The sequence below is a fragment of the Macaca nemestrina genome, chromosome 17 (assembly GCF_043159975.1).
Source record: "Macaca nemestrina isolate mMacNem1 chromosome 17, mMacNem.hap1, whole genome shotgun sequence".
In the NCBI taxonomy this organism is placed as follows: Eukaryota; Metazoa; Chordata; class Mammalia; order Primates; family Cercopithecidae; genus Macaca; species Macaca nemestrina.
Genome location: NC_092141.1, coordinates 1653049 through 1678517, shown reverse-complemented (window position 1 = coordinate 1678517; position 25469 = coordinate 1653049). Strand labels below are relative to the sequence as shown.

The 25469-nt window shown below is 49.5% G+C and overlaps 1 protein-coding gene across 3 annotated transcripts in view; it reads left to right on the top strand.

The window, feature by feature from the left end:
* Positions 1 to 17737: 17737 nt before the first annotated feature.
* The window catches only part of LOC105471598 (tyrosine 3-monooxygenase/tryptophan 5-monooxygenase activation protein epsilon), a 58658-nt gene continuing 50926 nt past the window's right edge, over positions 17738 to 25469 (top strand). For all 3 annotated transcript variants that reach the window (XM_011724146.2, XM_011724154.2, XM_011724147.3), the window contains exon 1: positions 17738 to 17914. In XM_011724146.2, the coding sequence (XP_011722448.1) occupies positions 17851 to 17914 (64 nt within the window). In that variant the 5' untranslated portion in view covers positions 17738 to 17850. The remainder of the gene's footprint in view (positions 17915 to 25469) is intronic.

Below are 25469 nucleotides of genomic sequence, written 5' to 3'. Positions count from 1 at the left end.
TGGGGGTTCAAGACCAGCCTGGCCAGCATGGAGAAACCCCGTCTCTACTAAAAATAAAAAAATTAGCCGGGCGTGGTGGCAGGCGCCTGTATTCCCAGCTAGTCGGGAGGCTGAAGCAGGAGAAGCACTTTAACCGCGAGGCAGACATTGCAGTGAGGAGATCGCACCATTGCACTCCAGCCTGGGCAACAGAGTGAGACTCTGTCTCAAAAATAAATAAGTACAGAATTAGCCAGGCGTGGTGGCAGGCGCCTGTAATCTCAGCTACTCAGGAGGCTGAGATGGGAGACTTGCTTGAACCTGGGAGGCAGAGGTTGCAGTGAACCAAGGCCATGCCACTGCACTCCGTCCTGGGTGACACAGCCAGACTCCGTCTCAAAAAGCAAACAAGTGGCCAGGCTCGATGGCTCACACCTGTAATCCTAGCACTTTGAGGCTGAGGTGGGCAGATCATGAGGTCAGAAGATCGAGACCATCCTGGCTGACACAGTGAAACCCCGTCTCTACTAAAAATACAAAAAATTAGCCCTGCATGGCCGGGCACGGTGGCTCAAGCCTGTAATCCCAGCACTTTGGGAGGCCGAGGCGGGCGGATCACAAGGTCAGGAGATCGAGACCACAGTGAAACCCCGTCTCTACTAAAAATACAAAAAATTAGCCGGGCGCGGTGGCGGGCGCCTGTAGTCCCAGCTACTCAGGAGGCTGAGGCAGGAGAATGGCGGGAACCCGGGAGGCGGAGGTTGCAGTGAGCCGAGATCGCGCCACTGCACTCCAGCCTGGGCGACAGAGCGAGACTCCGTCTCAAAAAAAAAAAAAAAAAAATTAGCCCTGCGTGGTGGTGGGCGCCTGTAGTCCCAGCTACGTGGGAGGCGGAGCTTGCCGTGAGCTGAGATCGCGCCACTGCACTCCAGCCTGGGTGACAGAGCGAGACTCCATCTCAAAAAAAAAAAAAAAGCCAATAAGCAAAAAAAAACTATGATATTTAGAAAAAAGGAATGAATGTGGTGGGTGTTTTTTTTTTCCTTTTTTTTTTTTTTTTGAGATGGAGTCTTGCTCTGTCACCCAGCCTGGAGTGCAATGGTGCCATCTCAGCTCGCCACAACCTTCACCTCCCAGATTAAAGGGATTCTTCTGCCTCACTGTCCTAAGTAGCTGGGATTACAGGCGCCCGCCACTCTGTCTCAAAAAAAAAAAAAGGCCAGGCGTGGTGGCTCACACCTGTAATCCCAGCACTTTGAGAGGCTGAGGCGGTTGGATCACGAGGTCAGGAGTTCAAAACCAGCCTGGCCAAAATGCTGAAACTCCATCTCTACTAAAAATACAAAATAATTAGCTGGGCATGGTGGCAGGCACCTGTAATCCCAGCCAGTCGGGAGGCTGAGGCAGAGAACTGCTTGAACCCGGGAGGTAGAGGATACAGTGAGCTGCGATCACACCATTGCACTCCACCCTGGGCAACAGGGTGAGACCCTATCTCAAAAATAAAAACAAATGGATGATCACGTTCCCCATTTGCTCCTCGTTCAACTTGCCTATCTCAGTGTCTATCACCATTGGCCAGGCCACAACTCTGGAGACAATCCTCTCCTCTTCTCGCTCTTAATTTACCAAGTTCTCAGTCTTACACAGTTCACTTCCCTCCCTCCCCACTGCTGCTCCCCTAGTTCAAACTGCCAGCGCCTCTCTCCTAGATGACCTCAACAGCCGCCTAACTGGGCTCCTTGTCACGAGTTTTGGCCCTTCCAGTCCATCCTCCACATTGCAGCCCCTGTGAGCTTTTATATCATCTCCTATTAGATTATATTCTCCTTCAGCCAGTGTCTCAACTCCCTGCAAAGGGAAACAGAGCTCTTCATGTTCCAGCTCCTTTCCTTCCCAGCCTCATGTTCCTCACTCTCCCTCCAGTGCTCTGGGCTCTAGCCACACTGAATTTCTTGCCCTGTCTTTACCTGACCCACCTGCTCTCTCCTCTGGGCTTTTGGACACTGTAACTCTATCTCATTTTCAAACATCAGTCTTATCTAATGTCCGAATTTGGATTAGGTGCTTGCCCTGTGTCCTGTCTTGCTAACATGCACTTACTGCCATGACCTCACACTGAACTGAGATTGCCCATGAGTGTGTCCATCACAAGGCCGCGGCCATTAAATTGTTGTATTCCCAACACCCAGTCCTGTTGGACACAGCAGATACCCAGGGGTTGTATTCTGAACCAAAGAATGAAAACACGATAGGTGGGCTAGGTCATCAAAAGCCACGTGGGGCTGGGCACAGTGGCTCACCCCTGTAACCCTAGCACTTTGGGAGGCCGACATGGGCAGATCACCTGAGATTGGGAGTTCGAGACTAGCCTGGCCAACATGGTGAAACCCCATGTCTAATAAAAATATAAAAATTAAGGCCAGCCACGGTGGCTCACACCTGTAATCCTAGCACTTTGGGAAGCCAAGATGGGCAGATCACTTGAGGTCAGGAGTTCCAGACCAGTCTGGCTAACATGGTGAAACCTTGTCTCTACTAAAAATACAAAAACTAGCTGGGCCTAGTGGCAGGCACCTGTAATCCCAGCTACTTGGGAGGCTGAGACAGGAGAATTCCTTGAACCCAGGAGGTGGAGGTTGCAGTGAGCCAAGATCGCACCATCGCACTCCAGCCTAGGCGAAAGAGCAAGACTCCGTCTCAAAAAAAAAATTAGCTGGGCATGGTGGCGCATGCCTGTAATCCTAGCTACTCGAGAGACTGAGGCAGGAGAATCACTGGGACCCCTGAAGCAGAGGTTGCAGTGAACCGAGATTGCACCATTTCACTCCAGCCTGAGCATCACAACAAGACTGTCACAAAAAAATAAAAGTATATCAGTTAGCTTTTGCTGCAAAGTAAACCATGCCAATCCTTAGTGGCTTAAAACAACAGTCACTTAGTCATAATTACACAGGTCAGCAGCTGGGGTTGGGCTTAGTGGGGCAGTTCTCCAGGTCTTGGCCAGTTTCACTCATGGATGACGTCAGCTGCTGATTGGCGGGGACTGGCTGGTCTTGGATGGCCCTCAGCTGACACAGTTTATCTTTGCTTCGTGTGGTCTCCCATCCTACAGCAGGGCAGCCTGGACTGGTGGCTATTGGCAGGGTTCCAAGAGAGCAGGTATTACACTAGGTCTCTTAAGATGTAGCCGTGGAATTGACACAATGTCAGTCCCTCCTGCATTCTTTTTTTTTTAAATCTTCTCCAATTTAAATCTTTTAATTTAAAAGTAAACTTTATTGTCAAAAATGCAAAATTGGGGCCGGGCGCAGTGGGTCACACCTGTAATCCCAGCACTTTGGGAGGCCAAGGCGGGGATCACAAGGTCAGGAGATGAAGATCATCCTGGCTAACATGGCGAAACCCCATCTCTACTAAAAATATAAAAAAATTAGCAGCCGGGCGTGGTGGCGGATGCCTGTGGTCCCAGCTACTCGGGAGGCTGAGGTAGGAGAATGGTGTGAACCCGGGAGGTGGAGGTTGCAGTGAACCGAGATCGCGCCACTGCACTCCAGCCTGGGCAACAGAGTGAGACTCCGTCTCAAAAAAAAAAAAATGCAGGCCGGGCGCGGTGGCTCAAGCCTGTAATCCCAGCACTTTGGGAGGCCGAGACGGGCGGATCACAAGGTCAGGAGATCGAGACCATCCTGGCTAACACGGTGAAACCCCGTCTCTACTAAAAAATACAAAAACCTAGCCGGACGAGGTGGCGGGCGTCTGTAGTCCCAGCTACTCGGGAGGCTGAGGCAGGAGAATGGCGTGAACCCGGGAGGCGGAGCTTGCAGTGAGCTGAGATCCGGCCACTGCACTCCAGTCTGGGCGACAAAGCGAGACTCTGTCTCAACAACAACAAAAAAAAAAAAAAAAAAAAAAAAAATGCAGACTTGGGGAGGGCAGAAAGATCACACACAAGGCTGCCACTTCACACCTGGAGGGTTGCACAGGTGCCGGGCAGAGGTGCTCCTCGCTTCCCAGATGGTGCAGCCGCCGAATTGCCCTGCATTCTCTTGATCAAAGCAAGTCAGGAGGCCAGCCCAAATTCAGGCAGGCTTTGTCTGCTTGCAGGATCATCATTTTTGTTTAGTTTTGTTTGTTTAGCTTTGAGACAAGGTCTCATTTTGTCACCCAGGCTTCAGTGCAGTGGCATAGTCACAGCTCACTGCAGCCTCGACCTCTGGGCTCAAATTATCCTCGCACCTTAACCTCGTGATTAGTGGGAACTATAGGTGCGCACTACGTCCAGTTAATTTTTGTATTTTTTATAGAGATGGGGATTTCATCATGTTGGCCAGCTTGGTCTAGAACTCCTGAGCTCAATCAATCCTCCTGCCTCAGCCTCCCTTACTGCTGGGAAGTCTTTTCTCGTGAGACAGAGTTTCACTCTATCGCCCAGGCTGGAGTGCAGTGGCACAATCTTGGCTCACTGCAACTTCCGCCTCCTGGGATCAAGCGATTTTCCTGCCTCAGCCTCCTGAGTAGCTGGGACTACAGGTACCTGCCACCACGCCTGACTATTTTTTGTATTTTTAGTAGAGATGGGATTTCACCATGTTGCTTAGGCTGGTCTTGAACTTCTAAGCTCAGTTAATCCACCTGCCTCAGCCTCCCAAAGTGCTGGGATTACAGGCGTGAGCCACTGTGCCCGGCAGGATCATCATTTTTAAATCAAACGAGGGCACTTCTTTGGCAGGGATACCTTTTTTAATGTCCCACAGAAGTTCCCTATGAGCCAACAGGGCCCTGATATTCAAATGAAAGCACAGAGCTGGTTACTAAAGAATATGCAAGGGCATAAGGCACGTAAAGCAGCAAAATGAAGTAAGCACAAAACTAAAGACACAGTTTTGTTTTTTGTGGTTTTTTTTTTTTTTTTTTTTGAGACAGAGTCTCGCTTAGTCGCCCAGGCTGGAGTGCAGTGGCGCGATCTCGGCTCACTGCAAGCTCCGCCTCCCAGGTTCACGCCATTCTCCTGCCTCAGCCTCCCGAGTAGCTGGGACTACAGGCGCCCGCCGCCTCGCCCGGCTAATTTTTTGCATTTTTAGTAGAGACGGGGTTTCACAGTGTTAGCCAGCATGGTCTCGATCTCCTGACCTTGTGATCCACCCGCCTCGGCCTCCCAAAGTGCTGGGATTACAGGCGTGAGCCACCGCGCCCGGCCGTTTTTTGTGGTTTTTTTGAGTCGGAGTCTCGCTCTGTCACCCAGACTGGAGCGTAGTGGCACAATCTTGGCTCACTGCAACCTCCGCCTCCCTGGTTCATGCCATTCTCCTGCCTCAGCCTTCCAAGTAGCTGGGACTACAGGCGCCCACCACCACGCCTGGCTAATTTTTTTGTGTATTTTTAGTCGAGACGGGGTTTCACCGTGTTAGCCAGGATGGTCTCTTATCTCCTGACCTCGTGATCCGCCCGCCTCGGCCTCCCAAAGTGCTGGGATTCCAGGCGTGAGCCACTGCACCCAGCCAGACACAGCTCTTATTAATGGATCAGAATAAATCATTGAGGAATTGAGAGAAACGAGAGCAAGGAAAAACAACAAAGACTCAGGTTAATATGTCTAAATTGAATTCAGAAGTCACCAGAAAAACAAAGCACACAAAGTCTGGTTTGTTTCTATTAAAAGGCAACTCTATAGAGATAGGAAATAGATTAGGGGTTGCCTCTGGCTGGGAGTAGGAATGGAGATTGATTGTAAACGGGCACAAAGTTTGATTTTAGTATGACAGGAATGCTCTAAAATCAGACGGTGGTGATGGCTGGGTAACTCAGTCATATACTAAAACTCATTGAATTATTGCTCAAAATAGGTGAATTTATGGTGTGGAAATTGTATCTCAGTGAACATACTCTTTTTATTTTGTTTTGTTTTTTTGAGACGGAGTCTCGCTCTGTCTAGAGGTGAGGTTTCACCATGTTGACCCAGCTGGTCTCGAATTCCTGACTTGGGGTGATCTGCCCACCTCAGTCTCCCAAAGTGCCAGGGTTACAGGCATGAGCCACTGTGCCTGGCCCCAACAAACATATTCTTTAAATATTGTCACTTGTCAGTCTTAGCACAATAAGACCAAAGAAAGGAAGCTTGCAGCAAGCACCACCTCTGAGGTATTCTGGCCAAAAAAAAAAAGAAAAAATATTTAAGGAATAGGAAATAATTTAAATAGCATCGCAAGAAAGCAAAGAAACAAGTCCAGAAGGCCAGGTGCGGTGGCTCACACATGTAATCACGAGGTCAGGAGATGGAGACCATCCTGGCTAATAAGGTGAAACCTTGTGTCTCCTGAAAATACAAAAATTACCTGGGTGTGGTGGCAGGTGGCTGTAATCCCAGCTACTGGGGAGGCTGAGTTCAGATGAATGGCTTGAACCCGGGAGGCGGAGGTTGCAGTGAGCCGAGATTGCGCCACTGCACTCCAGCCTGGGCGACAGAGCGACACACCCCTGTCTCAAAACAAATAACAACAAAAAAAAACCCAAGTCCAGAGTGTGAGATATTTTACATGACAAACAGCCCAGAGTCGTCGTCTTTTCATACATGATGTGAAAAATAAAATGTCCGGGTGCGGTGGCTCACGTCTGTAATCCCAGCACTTTGGGAAGCCAAGGTGGGTGGATCACCTCAGGTCAGGAGTTTGAGACCAGCCTGACCAACATGGAGAAACCTCGTCTCTACTAAAAATACAAAAAAGTAGCCAGGTGTGGTGGTGGGCGCCTGTAGTCCCAGCTACTTAGGAGGCTGAGGCAGGAGAATGGTGTGAACCTGGGTGGCGGAGGTTGCAGTGAGCCGAGATCGCACCACTGCACTCCAGCCTGGGCGACAGAGCGTGACTCCATCTCAAAGACAGACAAACAAAAAACATGGCCGGGCGCGGTGGCTCACGCCTGTAATCCCAGCACTTTGGGAGGCCGAGGCGGGCGGATCACAAGGTCAGGAGATCGAGACCACGGTGAAACCCCGTCTCTACTAAAAATACAAAAAAAAATTAGCCGGGCGCGGTTGTGGGCGCCTGTAGTCCCAGCTACTCGGGAGGCTGAGGCAGGAGAATGGCGTGAACCCGGGAGGCGGAGCTTGCAGTGAGCCGAGATCGCGCCACTGCACTCCAGCCTGGGCTGGGCGACAGAGCGAGACTCCGTCTCAAAAAAAAAAAAAAAAAACCGCCTAAACCCACAGGGCATCAACCTAATGGCTAAGGTTAGTATGACCATAAACCACGAATAACATTTCCGAACAGAAACATTCCACACTCCTTCCTGACCAGAGACATGTTAGCCCCGAGATAACCCTCTCCACCCAAGACATTCCAACCCTGCCATGAAACTTACACACACACAAACATTCCCAGCTTGTAATAAGCCCCCTCACCCTAAAACCAATATATACTCAGTCTGTAAGAGTAAGCACTCTTGACTGAAGTCAGCCAGAAGCCCCTCTCAGGTTTATTTTCTCTAAAACAAATCCGTCTTTAACTGTTGAGCTGCATTTCATGTTTTTTTCCTTCTTTCTTTCACTCATCGAGAGGATCACTTGAGCCCAGGAGTTTGAGTCCAGACTGCAAAATAGCAAGACATTTGTGTCTAAAAAATCAAATAGGCCGGGCGCGGTGGCTCAAGCCTGTAATCCCAGCACTTTGGGAGGCCGAGACGGGCGGATCACGAGGTCAGGAGTTCGAGACCATCCTGGCTAACACGGTGAAACCCCGTCTCTACTAAAAAATACAAAAAACTAGCCGGGCGAGGTGGCGGGCGCCTGTAGTCCCGGCTACTCAGGAGGCTGAGGCAGGAGAATGGCGTAAAAACCCAGGAGGCAGAGCTTGCAGTGAGCTGAGATCCGGCCACTGCACTCCAGCCTGGGCGACACAGCGAGACTCCGTCTCAAAAAAAAAAAAAAAAAAAAAATAGAGGCCAGGTGCGGTGGCTCACGCCTGTAATCCCATGAATTTGGGAGGCTGAGGCAGGTGGATCACTTGAGGTCAGGAGTTCCAGACCAGCCTGACCAATGTGATGAAACCCCATCTCTTCTTTTTTTTTTTTTTTTTTTTTTTTTTTTTTGAGACGGAGTCTCACTCTGTCCCCCTTGCTGGAGTGCAGTGGCCGGATCTCAGCTCACTGCAAGCTCCGCCTCCCGGGTTCAGGCCATTCTCCTGCCTCAGCCTCCGGAGTAGCTGGGACTACAGGCGCCCGCCACCTCGCCCGGCTAGTTTTTTTTTTTTTGTATTTTTTAGTAGAGACGGGGTTTCACTGTGTTAGCCAGGATGGTCTCGATCTCCTGACCTCGTGATCCACCCGTCTCGGCCTCCCAAAGTGCTGGGATTACAGGCTTGAGCCACCGCGCCCAGCCGAAACCCCATCTCTTCTAAACTACCAAAATTAGCCAGGCATGGTGGTGGGCGCCTGTAATCCCAGCTACTTGGGAGGTTGAGGAAGGAGAATCGCTTGAACCCAGGAGGTGGAGGTTGTGGTGAGCCAACATTGTGCCACTGCACTCCAGCTTGGGCAACAGAATGAGACTCTGTCTCAAAAAGTAAATAAATTAGGCCGGGCATGGTGGCTCAGGCCTGTAATCCCAGCACTTTGGGAGTCTAAGGTAGGAGGATCACCTGAGGTCAGGAATTCGAGACCAGCCTGACCAACACGGAGAAACCCCATCTCTACTAAAAATACAAAAAATTAGCTGGGCATGGTGGCGCGTGCCTGTAGGCCCAGCTACTCAGGAGGCTGAGGCAGGAGAATCGCTTGAACCCAGCAGGTGGAGGTTGCAGTGAGCCAAGATTGCGCCATTGGACTCCAGCCTGGTGACAGAACAAGACCCCGTCTCAAAAATAAGTAAGTAAATAAATTTAAAAAATAAATAAATTTAAATGAATAAATAAATAAAACTAAGAATGTTGGAACATGGAAAAAGACAATAATGAAATAAAGCAAATTCAGCCCGGCCTGAAAGCTCATTTTTAAAAAACTCTCTCACCAAATTAGAATTAGAAGGATCTCCTTAACTTGATAAAAATTATTTATCAGGGCTGGGTGCGGTGGCTTACGCCTGGAATCCCAGCACTTTGGGAGGCCGAGGCGGGCGGATCACGAGGTCAGGAGATCGAGACCATCCTGGCTAACATGGTGAAACCCTGTCTCTACTAAAAATACAAAAAAATAGCTGGACGTGGTGGCGGGCGCCTGTAGTCCCAGTTACTCAGGAGGCTGAGGCAGGAGAATGGCACGAACCCGGGAGGCGGAGGTTGCAGTGAGCCGAGATTGCGCCACTGCACTCCAGCCTGGGCAACAGAGTGAGACTCCGTCTCAAAAAAAAAAAAAGAACTAATAAGACAGTTCAGTAAGGCAGTTGGGTACAAGATAACTATCAAAAATCATTGATTTGGGGCTGGGCACAGTCGTTCATGCCTGTAATCTCAGCACTTTGGGAGGCTGAGGCTGGAAGATCATTGAGCCCAGGCATTTGAGACCAGACAGATCAACAGGGCAAAACCCCATCTATACCAAAAAAAAAGGATTTTTATATGTATCAGTGGAAGTATAGCTCAATCAGAAATATAAAATAGGGGGAGAGCCCATTTATAACATCAATAGCCTCCTAAATAATTGGGAACAAAACGAATTAGAAATATGTGAGAGGCTGGGCGCGGTGGCTCACGCCTGTAATTCCAGCACTTTGGAAGGCGGAGGCGGGCGGATCACGAGGTCAGGTGATCGAGACCATCCTGACTAAAACAGTGAAACCCTGCCTCTACTAAAAATACAAAAAAACATTAGCCGGGCATGGTGGCGGGTGCCTGTAGTCCCAGTTGCTGGGGAGGCTGAGGCAGGAGAACAGCGTGAACCCAGGAGGCGGAGCTTGCAGTGAGCCCAGATCATGCCACTGCACTCCAGCCTGGGCGACAGGGCGAGACTCCATCTCAAAAAAAAAAAAAAGAAAAAGAAATATGTGAGATCTCTATACATTTAACTATACAATTGTATTTAAATTCATTTCAGGCCAGGCGTGGTGGCTCACGCCTGTAATCCAAGCACTTTGGGAGGCTGAGGCAGGCAGATTACCTGAGGTCAGGAGTTCAAGACTAGTCTAGCCAACATGGTGAAAGCCCCTTTCTACTAAAAATAAAATATTAGCCAGGTGTGGTGGCACACACCTGTAGTCCCAGCTACTCAGGAGGCTGAAGAAGGAGAATCGTTTGAACCCGGAGGCAGAGGTTGCAGCGAGCAAAGATTGTGCCACTGCACTCCAGCCTGGGTGACAGAGTGAGGCTGTCTCCAAAAAAAAAAAAAAAAAAAAAAAAATCATTTCAACAAGGAGATTGGAATAAAATTGGAGAATTTTCCTGAGAAAACTCATTTTTGAACATATCTCCAATTCTTGGGCCGGGTGCAGTGGCTCACGTCTGTCATCCCAGGACTTTGGGAGGGCGAGGTGGGTGTATTACGTGAGGTCAGGAGTTAGAGACTAGTCTGGCCAACATGGCGAAATCCCATCTCTACTAAATGCAAGAAAATAGCCAGGCATGTGGCACATTCCTGTAGCCCCAGCTACTTGGGAGGCTGGGGCAGGAGAATCACTTGAACCTGGGAGGCAGAAGTTGCAGTGAGCCGAGATTGTGCCACTGCACTCCAGCCTGGGCAACAAGAGCAAAACTGTCTCAGAAAAAAGAAAAGAAGGCTGGGCGCGGTGGCTCAAGCCTGTAATCCCAGCACTTTGGGAGGCCGAGACGGGCGGATCACGAGGTCAGGAGATCGAGACCATCCTGGCTAACACAGTGAAACCCCGTCTCTACTAAAAAAATACAAAAAACTAGCCGGGCGAGGTGGCGGGTGCCTGTAGTCCCAGCTACTCGGGAGGCTGAGGCAGGAGAATGGTGTAAAACCCGGGAGGTGGAGCTTGCAGTGAGCTGAGATCCGGCCACTGCACTCCAGCCTGGGCAACAGAGCGAGACTCCGTCTCAAAAAAAAAAGAAAAAAAAAATTTTCCAATTTTATTTTAATTAATCTATAAATTCAGAACAGTCCCCCAAAAAATCTACATGGGTCTTGAGAGAACTTTTCAAGTTTATTATTATTATTATTATTTTTTTTTTGAGACGGTGTCTCGCTCTGTCGCCGGGGCTGGAGTGCAGTGGCGCGATCTTGGCTCACTGCAAGCTCCGCCTCCCGGGTTCACGCCATTCTCCTGCCTCAGCCTCCCGAGTAGTTGGGACTACAGGCGCCTGCCGCCTCGCCCGGCTAATTTTTTGCATTTTTAGTAGAGACGGGGTTTCACCATGTTAGCCAGGATGGTCTCGATCTCCTGACCTCGTGATCCGCCCGCCTCGGCCTCCCAAAGTGCTGGGATTACAGGCGTGAGCCACCGCGCCCGGCCATCAAGTTTATTCTAAAGTTCATCTAGGAGAGTAAAAGTACAAAAATGAGTGAAATTTTGAAGAAAAAAATATTTAATCATACATAAAAACGTACTATAATGGCATTATATTTAAAATCTTATCGACATAAGAACAAACAGATCAGTGGAACTGAATAGAAAGATTCTAAAACCAGACATAGGAAAATTTGAAACATAATAAACATGTCATTTCAAATCACTTTAGATATGGAATTTTTTTTTTTTTTTTTGACATGGGGTCTTGATCTGTCATCCAGGCTGGAGTGCAGTTGGCTCAATCTCAGCTCACTGCAACCTCCGACTCCCTCGTTCAAGCAATTCTCCTGCCTCAGCCTTCCGAGTAGCTGGGATTACAGACACGCGCCACCACGCCCAGATAATTTTTGTATTTTTAATAGAGACGGGGTTTCACTATGTTGACCATGCTAGTCTTGGTCTCCTGACTTCGTGATCTGCCCGCCTTGGCCTCCTAAAGTGCTGGGATTACAGGCGTGAGCCACTGTGCCTGGCCTGTTTTGTTTTTTTGAGACACAGTCTGTCTCACCCAGGCTGGAGTAAAGGGGTGTCATCAAGTCCCACTGCAAACTCCAACTCTTGGGCTCAAGCAATTCTTCCTCCTCAGTCTCTCAAGTAGCTGGGACTACAAGCACACACAGCCGTGCCCAGTTAAGTTTTGTATTTGTAGTAAAGACAAGGTCTCAGTGCGCTGCCCACGCTGGTCGCAAGCTCCTGGGCGTAAGAGAGTCCCCCACCTAAGCCTCCTGAAGTGTTGGCGTTACAGGCATGAGCCACCAAGCCTGCATAGATTATTTTTCTTTTTACTCTGTTCTTTTTCTTTTTTTTTTTCAAGACATAGTCTGGCCCTGTTGGCCATGCTGGAGTGCAGTGCTGTTATCATGGCTCCCTGCAGCCTCCACCTCCTGGCCTCAAGTGATCCTCCCACTATAGCCTCCCGAGTAGCTGGGAGTATAGGTGCATGCCACCACACTAATTTTTTGTAGAGACGGGGGTTTCACTATGTTGCCCAGGCTGGTCTTCAAATCATGGTCTCAAGTGATCCTCCCACTTTAGCCTCCTAGAGTGCTGGGATTTCAGGCATGAGCCACTGTGCTGAGCCTGGGCTTTTTTTTTTTTTTTTTTTTTTTAATGCCATTAAGTCTATTGATTTTTTTCTTTTCTTTTTTTTTTTTTTTTGAGACAGAGTTTTGCCCTGTCACCCAGGCTGGAGTGCAGTGGTGTGATCTTGGCTCACTGCAACCTCCTCCCCCCAGCTTCAAGTGATTCTCCTGCCTCAGCCTCCCGAGTAGCTGGGACTGTAGGTGTGCTGCCATCATGTCCAGCTAATTTTTATATTTTTTTATTTTATTTATTTTTGAGATGGAGTCTCGTTCTATTGCCCAGGCTGGAGTGCAATGGCGCAATCTCAGATCACTGCAACCTCCACCTCCCAGGTTCAAGCGATTCTTCTGCCTCAGCCTCCTGAGTAGCTGGGATTACAGGCACCTGCCACCATACCCGGCTAATTTTTTGTGCATTTTTAGTAGAGACAGGGTTTCACTATGTTGGCCAGACTGGTCTCAAACTCCTGACTTCAGGTGATCCGCTCGCCTCAGATTCCCAAAGTGCTGGGAGTACAGGTGTGAGCCACCAAACACGGTTAATGATATTTTTGTAACATCTTATTTCCTTCTATAGTGCTTAGTAGACGGCCACGTATCCAGGGGCTCTCCGGACGGACGAAGTGAGTTCTTGTTTCTTATTAAAGCAAATTTTCAGTCAGGCAGGGAGACTTACACTTGGGGCTGCGACCTAATGACCTGGAGATTGTTTCAAAGGACTTTCAATAGCACGTGCAGGATCTATTGCCGCAGCAGCAGGGAACAGCAGTGAAGAGCGCAGGACCGTATCACGACAGCCACCTCTGTGCAGCACCAGGATGTTTTAGATCTGTTTATAATCCCAAATGCGACATCAAAATGTTTCTGTGTATATTTTTGGTGCCCTATCAACAAGGTCTGCCCGTTAGTTCCGTGTATTGCGAGAACAGGCAGTACAGTCACAGAAGCAATCTACGTGTAGGATTTCTGCCGTCTCAGCAGTTACTTAGGAAGAGGCACTTTTGGAGAGATTTCAGCGGGTCTAGGGAGACGCTGTGCAGAAGCTGCTTTGAGAAAGCGACGACAGAAAGCTGCTTTCCCTAGCACAGACAGCGGCATGTGCACGGCAGCCCTGCAGTCAACCTGGCAGCACAGCTGTCTTTGTAGGTAGCGTTTTGTGAACGTGTTGACCAAATCCGTAATTTGCCCACCCCTGTTGGCCACTCATTGCTGTCAAATTACCTGTCTGTCTTCACTGCTCCTCTCAGGAGACCCCTACACTTACCAGTTCCACTTTCTCGGCTTCCCTGAGCTTCCACCAAACGCAGTCGGCTTCCAACACCATTTTGAAACGCCTCTTGAAGGTCACTAATGACCTAATCGCAATATCCAATGGCTTTCCCTCAGTGCTAATCTTATGTTTCTGCAGAATTTAATTCAACTGACACCCCCTTTATTCTTTTTCTTTTTTTTTTTTTGATACAGAGTCTCACTCTGTCGCCCAGGCTGGAGTGCGGTGGTGCAATCTCGGTTCACCACAACCTCTGCCTCCCAGGTTCAAGTGATTGTCTGGCCTCAGCCTCCTAAGTAGCTGGGATTACAGCTGCGTGCCAGCGCGCCCGGCTAATTTTTGTATTTTTAGTAGATACAGGGTTTCAGCATTTTGGTCAGGCTGGTCTCGAACACCTGATCTTGTTATCCGCCCGCCTTGGCCTCCCTAAGTGGTGGGATTATAGGCGTGAGCCACCAAGCCCGGCCAACAGCTTCCCTTCTATTTGGGATGCATGTCCCCTTTTACAACTCCTTTGTGGTCATTTGTACCTGGGTGATCCTTGGGTACCTAAGGATCTACCTGAGGATCCCTGATCCTCTGAACCAACATGTGCTAAAAGGAACTTTGTCTTTCTCTGCATTCCGTCAGCAAGTGTTCCTAGCATTCCCATTTTTTGTTAATATTCTCAGGGTGGAGATGGAAAGTCAATTTTTATTATAAGATCTCCAATCTGGGCCTGGAGCGGTGACTCACACCTGTAATCCCAACTTTTTTTTTTTTTTTTGAGACGGAGTCTCGCTCTGTTGCCCAGGCTGGAGTGCAGTGGTGCAATCTCAGCTCACTGCAAGCTCTGCCTCCCGGGTTCACGCCATTCTCCTGCCTCAGCCTCCCGAGTAGCTGGGACTACAGGCGCCCACAACCGCGCCCGGCTAATTTTTTGTATTTTTAGTAGAGACGGGGTTTCACCATGGTCTCGATCTCCTGACCTTGTGATCTGCCTGCCTCGGCCTCCCAAAGTGCTGGGATTACAGGCGTGAGCCACCGTGCCCGGCCTGTAATCCCAACTCTTTGGGAGGCCGAGGCGGGTGGATCACCTGAGGCCAGGAGTTCGAGACCAGCCTGGCCAATATGGTGAAACCCTGTCTCTACTAAAAATACGAAAATTAGCTGGGCAGTTGTGCACGCCTGTAATTCCAGCTACTCGGGGGACTGAGACAGGAGAATCGCTCGAACCCGGAAGACAGAAGTTGCAGTGAGTCAAGATCGTGCCACTGCACTCCAGCCTGGGCCACAGAGCGAGACTCCATCTCAAAAAAAAAAAAGCTGCAATCTGATCAGCTACCTGTGGCTTCCTTCTATAGTGCCATTCCTATTTATCCTTTCCTTTCTATTTTCATTGCTCCCATCTATTATCTTTGGTTATCCTCCTCTTTAATCATTGCTATGGAATATTTGTTAATATTTCTGAAATATAACTATGATGGTGTCATTCTCCATGCAAAATCATACAGCTCCCTTGGCCACAAAATAAGATGCAAAGGGCCGGGCGTGGTGGCTCACGCCTGTAATCCCAGCACTTTGGGAGGCCGAGGTGGGCGGATCACAAGGTCAGGAGATCGAGACCATGGTGAAACCCCGTCTCTACTAAAAATAGAAAAAATTAGCCGGGCGCAGGGGCGGGCGCCTGTAGTCCCAGCTACTCGGGAGGCTGAGGCAGGAGAATGGCGTGAACCCGGGAGGCGGAGCTTGCAGTGAGCCGAGATTGCGTCACTGCACTCCAGCCTGGGCGACAGAGCGAGACTCCGTCTCAAAAAAAAAAAAAAAAAAAAAAAAAATAAGATGCAAAGTTGGGTATGTTGGTGCAAGCCTGTAGTCTCCCAGCTACTCGGGAGGCCAAGGTGGGATTGCTTGAGCTCAGTTTAAGACCAGTCTGTGCAACATGGCAAGATCCCTCCCTATCCCCACTTTATTTTTTGAGACAGGGTCTCGCTCTGTTACCCAGGCTGGTGAACACTGGTGCAATCACAATTCACTGCAGCCTCAACCTCTTGGACTCAGGAGATCCTCCTGCTTCAGCCTCTGAAACTGCTAAGATATGGCCGGGCGCGGTGGCTCACACCTGTAATCCTAGCACTTTGGGAGGCCTAGGCGGGCAGATCACGAGGTCTGGAGATCGAGACCATCCTGGCTAACACAGTGAAACCCCATCTCTACTAAAAACACAAAAAATTAGCTGGGCGTGGTGGCACGTGCCTGTAGTCCCAGCTACTCAGGAGGCTGAGGCAGGAGAATCGCTTGATCCCAGGAGGTGGAGGTTGCAGTGAGCTGAGATAGCAGCACTACACTCCAGCCTGGGCAACAGATGGAGATGCCGACTCAAAAAAATAAAAATAAAAGGTTTTTGTAGACATGAGGTCTTACTATGTTGCCCAGGCTGGTCTCAAACTCCTGGGCTCAAGTCATCCTTCTGCATGGGCCTCCCAAGTGCCAGGCACCGAAGCAATGTTCACTGAGTTATTCCTGCCTCCACAATCTTAATTTGATCTTGGTCCAACTCTTCTGTACCCTGTACTCCACACCATCCTCATCTAACAAATTCCCTGCTCCTATTCATGGTGGGCCTAGGGAGGAAAAAAGGTTAAATAGGAGGAGAAGAAAAAGATCAGTGTGAGGGGAAAGTTGATGCGTGACAACTGGAGCTCCCCTGTCCCTGACTACAACAGGACCCAGTTCTTTTTTTTTTTTGAGATGGAGTTGTGCTCTTGTTGCCCAGGCTGGTGTGCAATGGTGTGATCTTGGTTCACTGCACCCTCCGACTCCCTGGTTCAAGAGATCCTCCTGCCTCAGCCTCCCAAGTAGCTGGGATTACAGGTGTGCACCACCACACCCAGCGAATTTTTGTGTATATATATATATTTTTTTTTTCTTTTGAGACAGTCTCGCACTGTCGCCTGGGCTGGAGTGCAATGGGGGGAATCTCAGCTCACTGTAACCTCTGCCTCCCGGGTTCAAGAGATTCTCCTGACTTAGCCTCCTGAGTAGCTGGGATTACAACCATGTACCACCACGACCAGGTAATTTTTTGTATTTTTAGTAGAGACGGGGTTTCACTATGTTGGCCAGGCTGGTCTCGAACTCCTGACCTTGTGATCCGCCCGCCTTGGCCTCCCAAGGTGCTGGGGTTACAGGTGTGAGCCACTGCGCCCGGCCAGGGCCCAGTTCGTTACCCTGAGTGTAAAAGTGTCTGAAATAGGCCCATGACCAGGAGTGGCGGAGAAACCCAGGACGCGGGCCGGGCGCGGTGGCTCACTCCTGTAATCCCAGCGCTTTGGGAGGCCGAGGTGGGCGGATCACCTTGAAGTCGGGAGTTCGAGACCAGCCTGACCAACATGGTGAAACCCCGTCTCTATTAAAAATACAAAAGGTAGCTGGGCTTGGTGGCGGGCGCCTGGAATCCCAGCTACTCGGGAGGCTGAGGCAGGAGAATCACTTGAACCCGGGAGGCAGACGTTGTGTTGAGCCGAGTTCGCACCACTGCACTCCCGCCTGGGGAACAAGAGCGAAACTCCGTCTCAAAAAAAAAACAAAAACACAAAAGGAAACCAGGACATGGTAGTGACAGACGCTGCTTTCGGGGAGGAAGACCTGCCATGACAGAAACCGTTAGCGCCTCCGTCGTTCTCTTCCGCAGGTCGGGCCTCGGGCCCAGGTCTCCCGCCGGCTTTTTTCAGGAGCAGTCCCGGCCGGCCCCGCCTCAGCCCTTCCCGTTCCTCGGGGGCCGCTCCCTCTCAGCAGTCGCAGTTCCCGCCTCTGGGCTCCGGCGCCCGCTGAGCCGACGGAGGAGGGGCGTCTCCCGCGCTGGTTCCAGCCTCTTCGGGCGCCGAGTTCCAGGACCCGCCCCCCGCGCCAGTTGCCAGGGAGCGGTTGCCATAGAGCTGAGCAGTTGTCCGCGTGCGCAGGCGGAAGTCCCGGATTGAGGCGCCGCCATTTTTGCTGCCCGGACGCGGAGCGAGAGGCTGAGAGAGTCGGAGACACTATCCGCTTCCATCCGTCGCGCAGACCCTGCCGGAGCCGCTGCCGCTATGGATGATCGAGAGGATCTGGTGTACCAGGCGAAGCTGGCCGAGCAGGCTGAGCGATACGACGGTGAGTTGGGGGGGCAGCGGGGGGCTGGAATTCTCGGACCCTCTGCCGCCGCCCACAGAGGCCGGGAACAGGAGACAAAATGGCGGCATCGTCTGCGAGCCTGGCCCGGGGGCTTGGGTTCGGGAAGCAGGAAATGGCCTGGGAGCTCCCGGGGCAATGGGAGGCTGTATGCCTTGGAATGTGACCCCTTCGCCGTCCTTAACTGCAAACAACTCGCGGGCCGGGAGGCCGGGGAGATGGGGTGGAGGAGTTGGTTGTAAAATGGCGGCTGGGGGGAGGGCGAGTCTCGGGGCGGGGGAGGGGGAGGAGATGGCGGGTGCTGTCTCCGAACGAGCAGCCCTCAGGGGAGCTTCTGGGACGGTCTTGGGATGTGGAGAACAATTGGGTGCGGTGACGGGGGAAGCAGCACCCGCCACATGGGAGAGAGCGGAGGCCGGGAGCTGTAGCGCGGGCGCCTTTCAGGGAAATATGGCGGGTGGGGGCGGTGGCTTTTCCCCGGAGGCCCCGTGTGGGGCGGCGGCCGTGGAGTCTCACAAAGGAGAAGCCTTCAGAGCGATGGGCTTCCTCAGGCCTGAGGCGGGGGACAGTCCCGGGTGATGGTGGGGGGAGAGGGGTGAGCGGGAATCACTGCGGTTCGTCTGGGGCGGTGGCGGGCGCCGATGCTGCGATCGGGTTTCTCTCCCGTGGGCCGGCACCTCGTAGTGAGGGGGTTTGGGGCTTTTCCTCCTCGCCGCCTGCCCCTTTCCTCAGACTTAAAACGGGAGACCTCGAAATTCCTGTCACCGTTCTCTGACTGCATCACCAGTGGGTTCTGATGGGTAGAAGCAGGAGACCAGGAGGCCACGACTCTGAGAGTTCGAGCCTTTGTAGGGCCCGAGCCTCAGTCCACCCGTTTGTAAAAACGATGACTTTACAGTTTGTGCGCACCATCATGACACATGGAAAGACCTGTTGAAATAAAGTTATTTCCACTAGTGTTCAGTCACTGTATTTTGGTTGACTCTGCAGGCTCGGAATGCTGGTCTGTACTTCGTGGGGCAGCTTAACCTATTCCAGGCACTCGGCTGAGGCTGGGGTTTTTGAGTTATGAAGGTTGGAGATCCTGTTGCTTTCTTTTTTTCCATTTCAAATAAATGGGTTTATGTAGAAATTTTAGTAGTTCCTCTTTGTTCGTTGTTCCTTTGCCCATAACGGGTTCTCCAGTCCTTTTTCATAACTTTATCGAAATATCCATTGTGTCTGTCTAGTCATTGTCAGGAAGTTTATTCTTAGTCCTCCCTCCCAGTCCACCTTTTGAAATACCCTCACATTTATAATTGTGCGATACTGTAGTATTAAAGGAAAAGTCATGTATGTGGGTCCTGTGGTTTTAATGCTTTTGTGTGGTAGGGTGGGATGAGACATGGTTGGAATCAAGTATCTTTGATCCTTAGATTTTTCCTGATTAAGCTACCTGTATTTCAAAATGTTATGTAGGGCCGTTGCTTTCCTGGAAATGCAGATTTAGTCATGTGAATAACCTCAGGGCTACTCCCCCTTATCAGAAACGAGGATTCAGGGATTTGAAAATAAGACAAGGCCTCTAGAAGTCAAATTTGGAATAATACTAAACTAAATTTCGTCTTGTAAATTGTTAAATTGCTATTTGTATTGAACAAGATTCCTGTTGGGAGAGGGAGGGGGATTAGATGGGGAAGTACAGCTCAAGGTCAGCTTTGTCTTTATTTCAGTGTTTAAAAATCAAACAGATAAAGATGTGCTTGTATTGGAAGTCTCCTCCTCCGCTCCTCATCTCCAGATGTTCCCCTCTTCATCTATTAGTGTTCTTGGGAGGAAACAAATTATACTTGAATGCTTTCTGTTTTGTGGGCATTGGAGCTCTGAGTAAACTTGCTGTGATAACTAGAAAGGATGTGAGGGAAGGTCTTTTTTTTGAAAGCTCCTTTTAAAAACCGATTTGAAAGCTTATGATTGTAGTTTCCAATTAAATGACAGGTTAGTGATAATTATATTTTTGATGTGAGTGGTGAAGATTTCTGACCAGAGCCCTTACTGGTTATTGAACATAGGACTCTGATAAAGCCACATCCTTACAGTTGTTAATGTTAGGTGTCCCCTTCAGGATCTAAAGGGGTAAGGAAATAGAATCTGCAAGGTGAGGAGCTATTCCTGTGACTTGGGGCATATGGTAGGGATTCAGTAGAAAGGAGAGGAGGAGGAGGAGACAGACACCAGGAATTTCTACCTGTGTCCTCTGCCTGTGTCCATTCCTTTATTGAGTGCAATATTTTTTTGTTTCTGGGACGAAGTGTTGCCGGAGTCCTGGTCACCAAACAGAATTTAGCAGGTGTCGGTGGTGGAAGAAGGTAAGACAGTATATTAGCAGGATTTCTTTGTTGGATACTTGTACCCAAATGCTGGTTTTCCAGCTGCTCTTTTATCTTTCTGTTAACTGCAGTAGGCCTATTTTATTTTGCTTGCTGTGTTGAATTAATGCCTAAACTTACATGTACCCTCATTTAATTCTATCCTGGGGCGTTGGAATCAATTTATATGGATTATTTAATGGTACGGGAGGAAGAGCTAAGCTGTATTCAGGAAAAGGACACTTTTATGTCACAGGAAATATGTAAGTTTGGGGCCAGGAGGTGAGGATTAAATCTAGCATCTCATCACTTTAACAAGCCAGTAGTCTAAGGAATCGTTTTTACATCCTTTGAAACCGTATTAAGCAAGTCCATTATTTCTTAATATTTCTCAAATATTGTTTGAGAATGTATATGAATTAATATAAAATGAATAGTATATATGAATTAGTACAAAAAAGTGGGGAATAGGCCCGGCGCAGTGGCTCACGCCTGTAATCCAGCACGTTGGGAGATCAAGGCGGGTGGATCACCTGAGGTTGGGAGTTTAAGACCAGCCTGGCCAACAAATTATCTGTGCATAGCTACTGAGGAGGTTGAGGTGGGAGAATCACTTGAACCCAGGAGGTGAAGGTTGTAGTGAGCCAAGATTGTGGCATTACACTACAGCCTGGGCGACAGAGCGAGACTCTTGTCTCCAAAGATAAAAAAAAAAAAAAAAAGAAAGAAAGTGAGGCTAGGTGCGGTGGCTCACGCCTATAATCCCAGTACTTTGGAAGTCTGAGGCCAAGGCGGGCAGATCACCTGAGGTCAAAAGTTCAAGACCAGCCTTACCAACATGGAGAAACCCCATCTCTACTAAAGATACAAAAATCTCTGGGGGTGGTGGGTGCCTGTAATCCCAGCTACTTGAGAGGCGGAGGCAGGAGAATCACTTGAACCTGGGAGGCCGAGATTGCAGTGAGCCAAGATCACGCCATTGCAGTCCAGCCAGGGCAACAACAACAACAAAAAATGGGGAATGTAGAGGGGAAAAATGAATAGTTTCCCCGTTTTGGGGGAGCAGAGGGGCAACATAAACTACATTTGGGCTTGTGGAGCAGTTGTTGGTTTTGTGTCTTCCCTGTCAAATTGGCTCCATGGAAGGTAGGGTGAAGTTTTGATGGTCATGTTGGATTCAGTAGGAATGCATCTGTTGTGTTATTTACTTGAGAGCTTTTTTTTTCCCTCCGCCTCCCGGGTTCAAGCGATTCTCCTGCCTCACCCTCCCGAGTAGCTGGGACTACACCATGCCAGACTAATTTTGTTTTTTTTTTTTGTTTTTTTTTTTTAGTAGAGACAGAGTTTCTCCATGTTGGTGAGGCTGGTCTTGAACTCCCAACCTTAGGTGATCAGCCCACGTCGGCCTCCCAAAGTGCTGACATTACAGGCCTGAGCCACTGCAACCGGCTGAGAGCTGTCTTTTTTTTTTGAGGTGGAGTCTTGCTCTTGCTGCCCAGGCTGGAGTGCAATAGCACGATCTTGGCTCACTGCAACCTCCACCTCCTGGGTTCAAGCGATTCTCCTGCTTCAACTCCAAGATTACAGGTGCCTGCCACTATACCCGGCTAATTTTGTATTTTTAGTAGAGGTGGGGTTTTGCCATGTTGACGAGGTTGATCTCGAACTCCTGACCTCAGGTGATCCGCCTGCCTCAGCCTCCCAAAGTGCTGGGATTACAGGCGTGAGCCACCAAGCCCGCTGAGAGCTGTCCTTTTAAAACACCAGAGCCTCACCTCTAGCTAGCTTATTCTGCTGGTTAGTGAAGAATAGGGAAGGGAGCATGTGCGGAATGAACTTTTTAAAAACTATGGTCTTGTTAGGGAAAAAGTAGGTAGTAGTAAATTAACTTTGTTAATAAGTTTAGAAGCATTTAGATTACCCATTCTTTGACTGTAGGCCAGTAATTTTCCATTGCCATTTCAGTTAATGGAGTAACTTTATGGAATAAAGTTTTTCTCCTTCTATTTTTTTTTTTTTTTTTTTTGTTGAGACAGAGTCTCGCTTTGTCGCCCAGACTGGAGTGCAGTGGCCGGATCTCAGCTCACTGCAAGCTCCGCCTCCCGGGTTCACGCCATTCTCCTGCCTCAGCCTCCCGAGTAGCTGGGACTACAGATGCCCGCCACCTCCCCCGGCTAGGTTTTTGTATTTTTTAGTAGAGACGGGGTTTCACCGTGTTAGCCAGGATGGTCTCGATCTCCTGACCTTGTGATCCGCCCGTCTCGGCCTCCCAAAGTGCTGGGATTACAGGCTTGAGCCACCGCGCCCGGCCAAGTTTTTCTCCTTCTTAAATGCATAGGCAGAACTGGGTAATGTGTTAAAAATCCCTTCTGGCCGGGCGCAGTGGCTCACGCCTGTAATCCCAGCACTTTGGGAGGCTGAGGCACGCGGATCACAAGGCCAGGAGATCGAGACCATCCCGGCTAACACGGTGAAACCACGTCTCTACTGAAAACACAAAAAAGTAGCTGGGCATTTTGGCGGGCGCTTGTAGTCCCAGCTATTTGGGAGGGTGAGGCAGGAGAATGGCGGGAACCTGGGAGGCGGAGCTTTCAGTGAGCCGAGATTGCGCCACTGCACTCCAGCCTGGGCAACAGAGCGAGACTCTGTCTCAAAAAAAAAAAAAAAAAAAATCCCTTCTATGGCCGGTCACAGTGTCTTGCACCTCTAATCCCAGCCCTTTGGGAGGCGAAGACAGGTGGATCACAAGGTCAGGAGTTCAAGACCAGCCTGACCAACATAGTGAAACCCTGTCTCCACTAAAAACACACAAAAAAACTAGCTGGGAGTAGTAGCGGTCACCTGTAATCCCAGCTGCTTGGGAGGCCGAGGCAAGGAGAATCACTTGAACCCAGGAGGCGGAGGTTGCAGTGAGCCAAGATTGCACCATAGCACTCCAGCCCAGGCAACAGAGCGAGACTTTGTCTCAAAAAAGAAAAAAGAAAAAAAAAGAATCCCTTTTACAGGTAGTACTTAGCCTGTGTATTTAAAACAGATGCTCTTTTGTGTATCCTTTAGGTGTTTTTGTAAAATTGTATATATCTGGCATATTGTATTTGGTTGTCTCTCACAAGTTTGCGATATATGAAATCAAGAATTCCTGCAATTTGCAGTGAAGGGTAAATTTTTAACTACTGTGGATATGCTGCCAGCCTTGTCACCTTTCTTTGAAAAGATTTCAATTTGAGCTTTTACAATATGGGAAATAACACGGCAGGTATTAAAACAGCAAGATTTTGTAGTCAGTAGGTACAGACGCATTGAAAGGCCATGCAAATAGAGTTTTCATAACTGTTTTATAGCTTGGTCAAAGGAGTAGGAGATATTTTTAAAATTCCTTGCCTTTAACCTGGTATATACCAAGTGAAATTTCAGCCCCATAGATTAATATATTTCATTTATAAATAAATATGTTTTAAATACTTGATCCAGCTGATCTGAAAGCATTGATTTTTTTTTTTTTTTGAGATGGAGTCTCTGTCTCCCATGCTGGAGTGCAGTGGTGCCATCTTGGGTCACTGCAACCTCCGCCTCCCGGGTTCAAGTGATTCTCCTACCTCAGCCTCCTGAATAACTGAGATTACAGGTGCACGCAACCTGGCTAATTTTTTTTTTTTTGAGACGGAGTCTCGCCCTGTCACCCAGGCTGGAGTGCAGTGGCCGGATCTCAGCTCACTGCAAGCTCCGCCTCCCAGGTTCACGCCATTCTCCTGCCTTAGCCTCTCGAGTAGCTGAGACTACAGGCGCCCACCACCTCTCCTGGCTAGTTTTTTGTATTTTTTAGTAGAGACGGGGTTTCACCGTGTTAGCCAGGATGGTCTCGATCTCCTGACCTCGTGATCCACCCATCTCAGCCTCCCAAAGTGCTGGGAATTACAGGCTTGAGCCACCGCGCCCGGCCCTGGCTAATTTTTGTATTTTTAGGTTCTTTTTTTTTTTTTTTTTTTTTTTTTTTGAGATGGAGTCTCACTCTGTCATCCAGGCTGGAGTGCAATGGCGTGGACTTGGCTCACTACAACCTCCGCCTCCCGGGTTCAAGCGATTCTCCTGCCTCAGCTTCCCGAATAGCTGAGATGACAGGTGCACGCCAGTAATCTGGCATGCAGATAATCTGGAGTGCAGTGGCGTGGACTTGGCTCACTACAACCTCTGCCTCCTGGGTTCAAGCAATTCTGGCTCAGCCTCCCAAGTAGCTGGGACTGCAGGCACGTACCACCACACCCAGGTAATTTTTCGTATTTTTAGTAGAGACGGGGTTTCACCCTGTTGGCCAGGATGGTCTTGATCTCCTGACCTCAGGTGATTTGTCCACCGTGGCCTCCCAAACTGCTGGGATTACAGGTGTGAGCCCCCGCGCCTAGCCAGTTTTTGTTGTTTTTAGTAGAGACGGGATTTTACCATGTTTGACAGGCTGGTCTTAAACTCCTGACCTTAGGTGATCTGCCCGCCTCGGCCTCCCAAAGTGTTGGAATTACAGGCGTGAGCCACCTCGCCCGGCGAGGTTTTTTTTCTTTCTTTGTTTTTTTATTGTTTTTTGTTTTAGATGAAGTCTTTGTCTGTTGCCCAAGCTGTAGTGCAGTGGCACAGTCTCGGCTCACTGCAACCTCTGCCTCCCGGGTTCAAGCGAAGCGATTCTCTTCTCTCAGCTTCCTGAGTAGCTGGGATTACAGGCGCCTGTCACCATGCCTGGCTAATTTTTGTATTTGCAGTAGAGATGGGGCTGCACCGTGTTGGCCAGGTTGGTCTCGAACTGCTAACCTCATAATCTGCCAGCCTCGGCTTCCCAAAGTGTTGGGATTACAGACGTGAGCCACCGCACCTGGCCCGATTTGGACGACTCTAAGGCTGACTGATAACTGCAGGCATATTTTTTCTTTATATTTCAAGAACACTGTACACCACCAGTAATGAGAAGCATAAAGGCTACATTTTTGTTTTTATTAATTTTTTTGAGACAGAATCTCGCTCTGTCACCTAGATTGGGTATAGTGGGACGATCTTGGCTCACTGCAGCCTCTGCCTCCTGGGTTCAAGCAATTCTGCCTCTGCCTCCCGAGTAGCTGAGACTACAGGCGCCCGCCATCGCACCTGGCTAATTTTTGTATTTTTAGTAGAGATGGGGTTTCACCATATTGGCCAGGCTGGTCTCT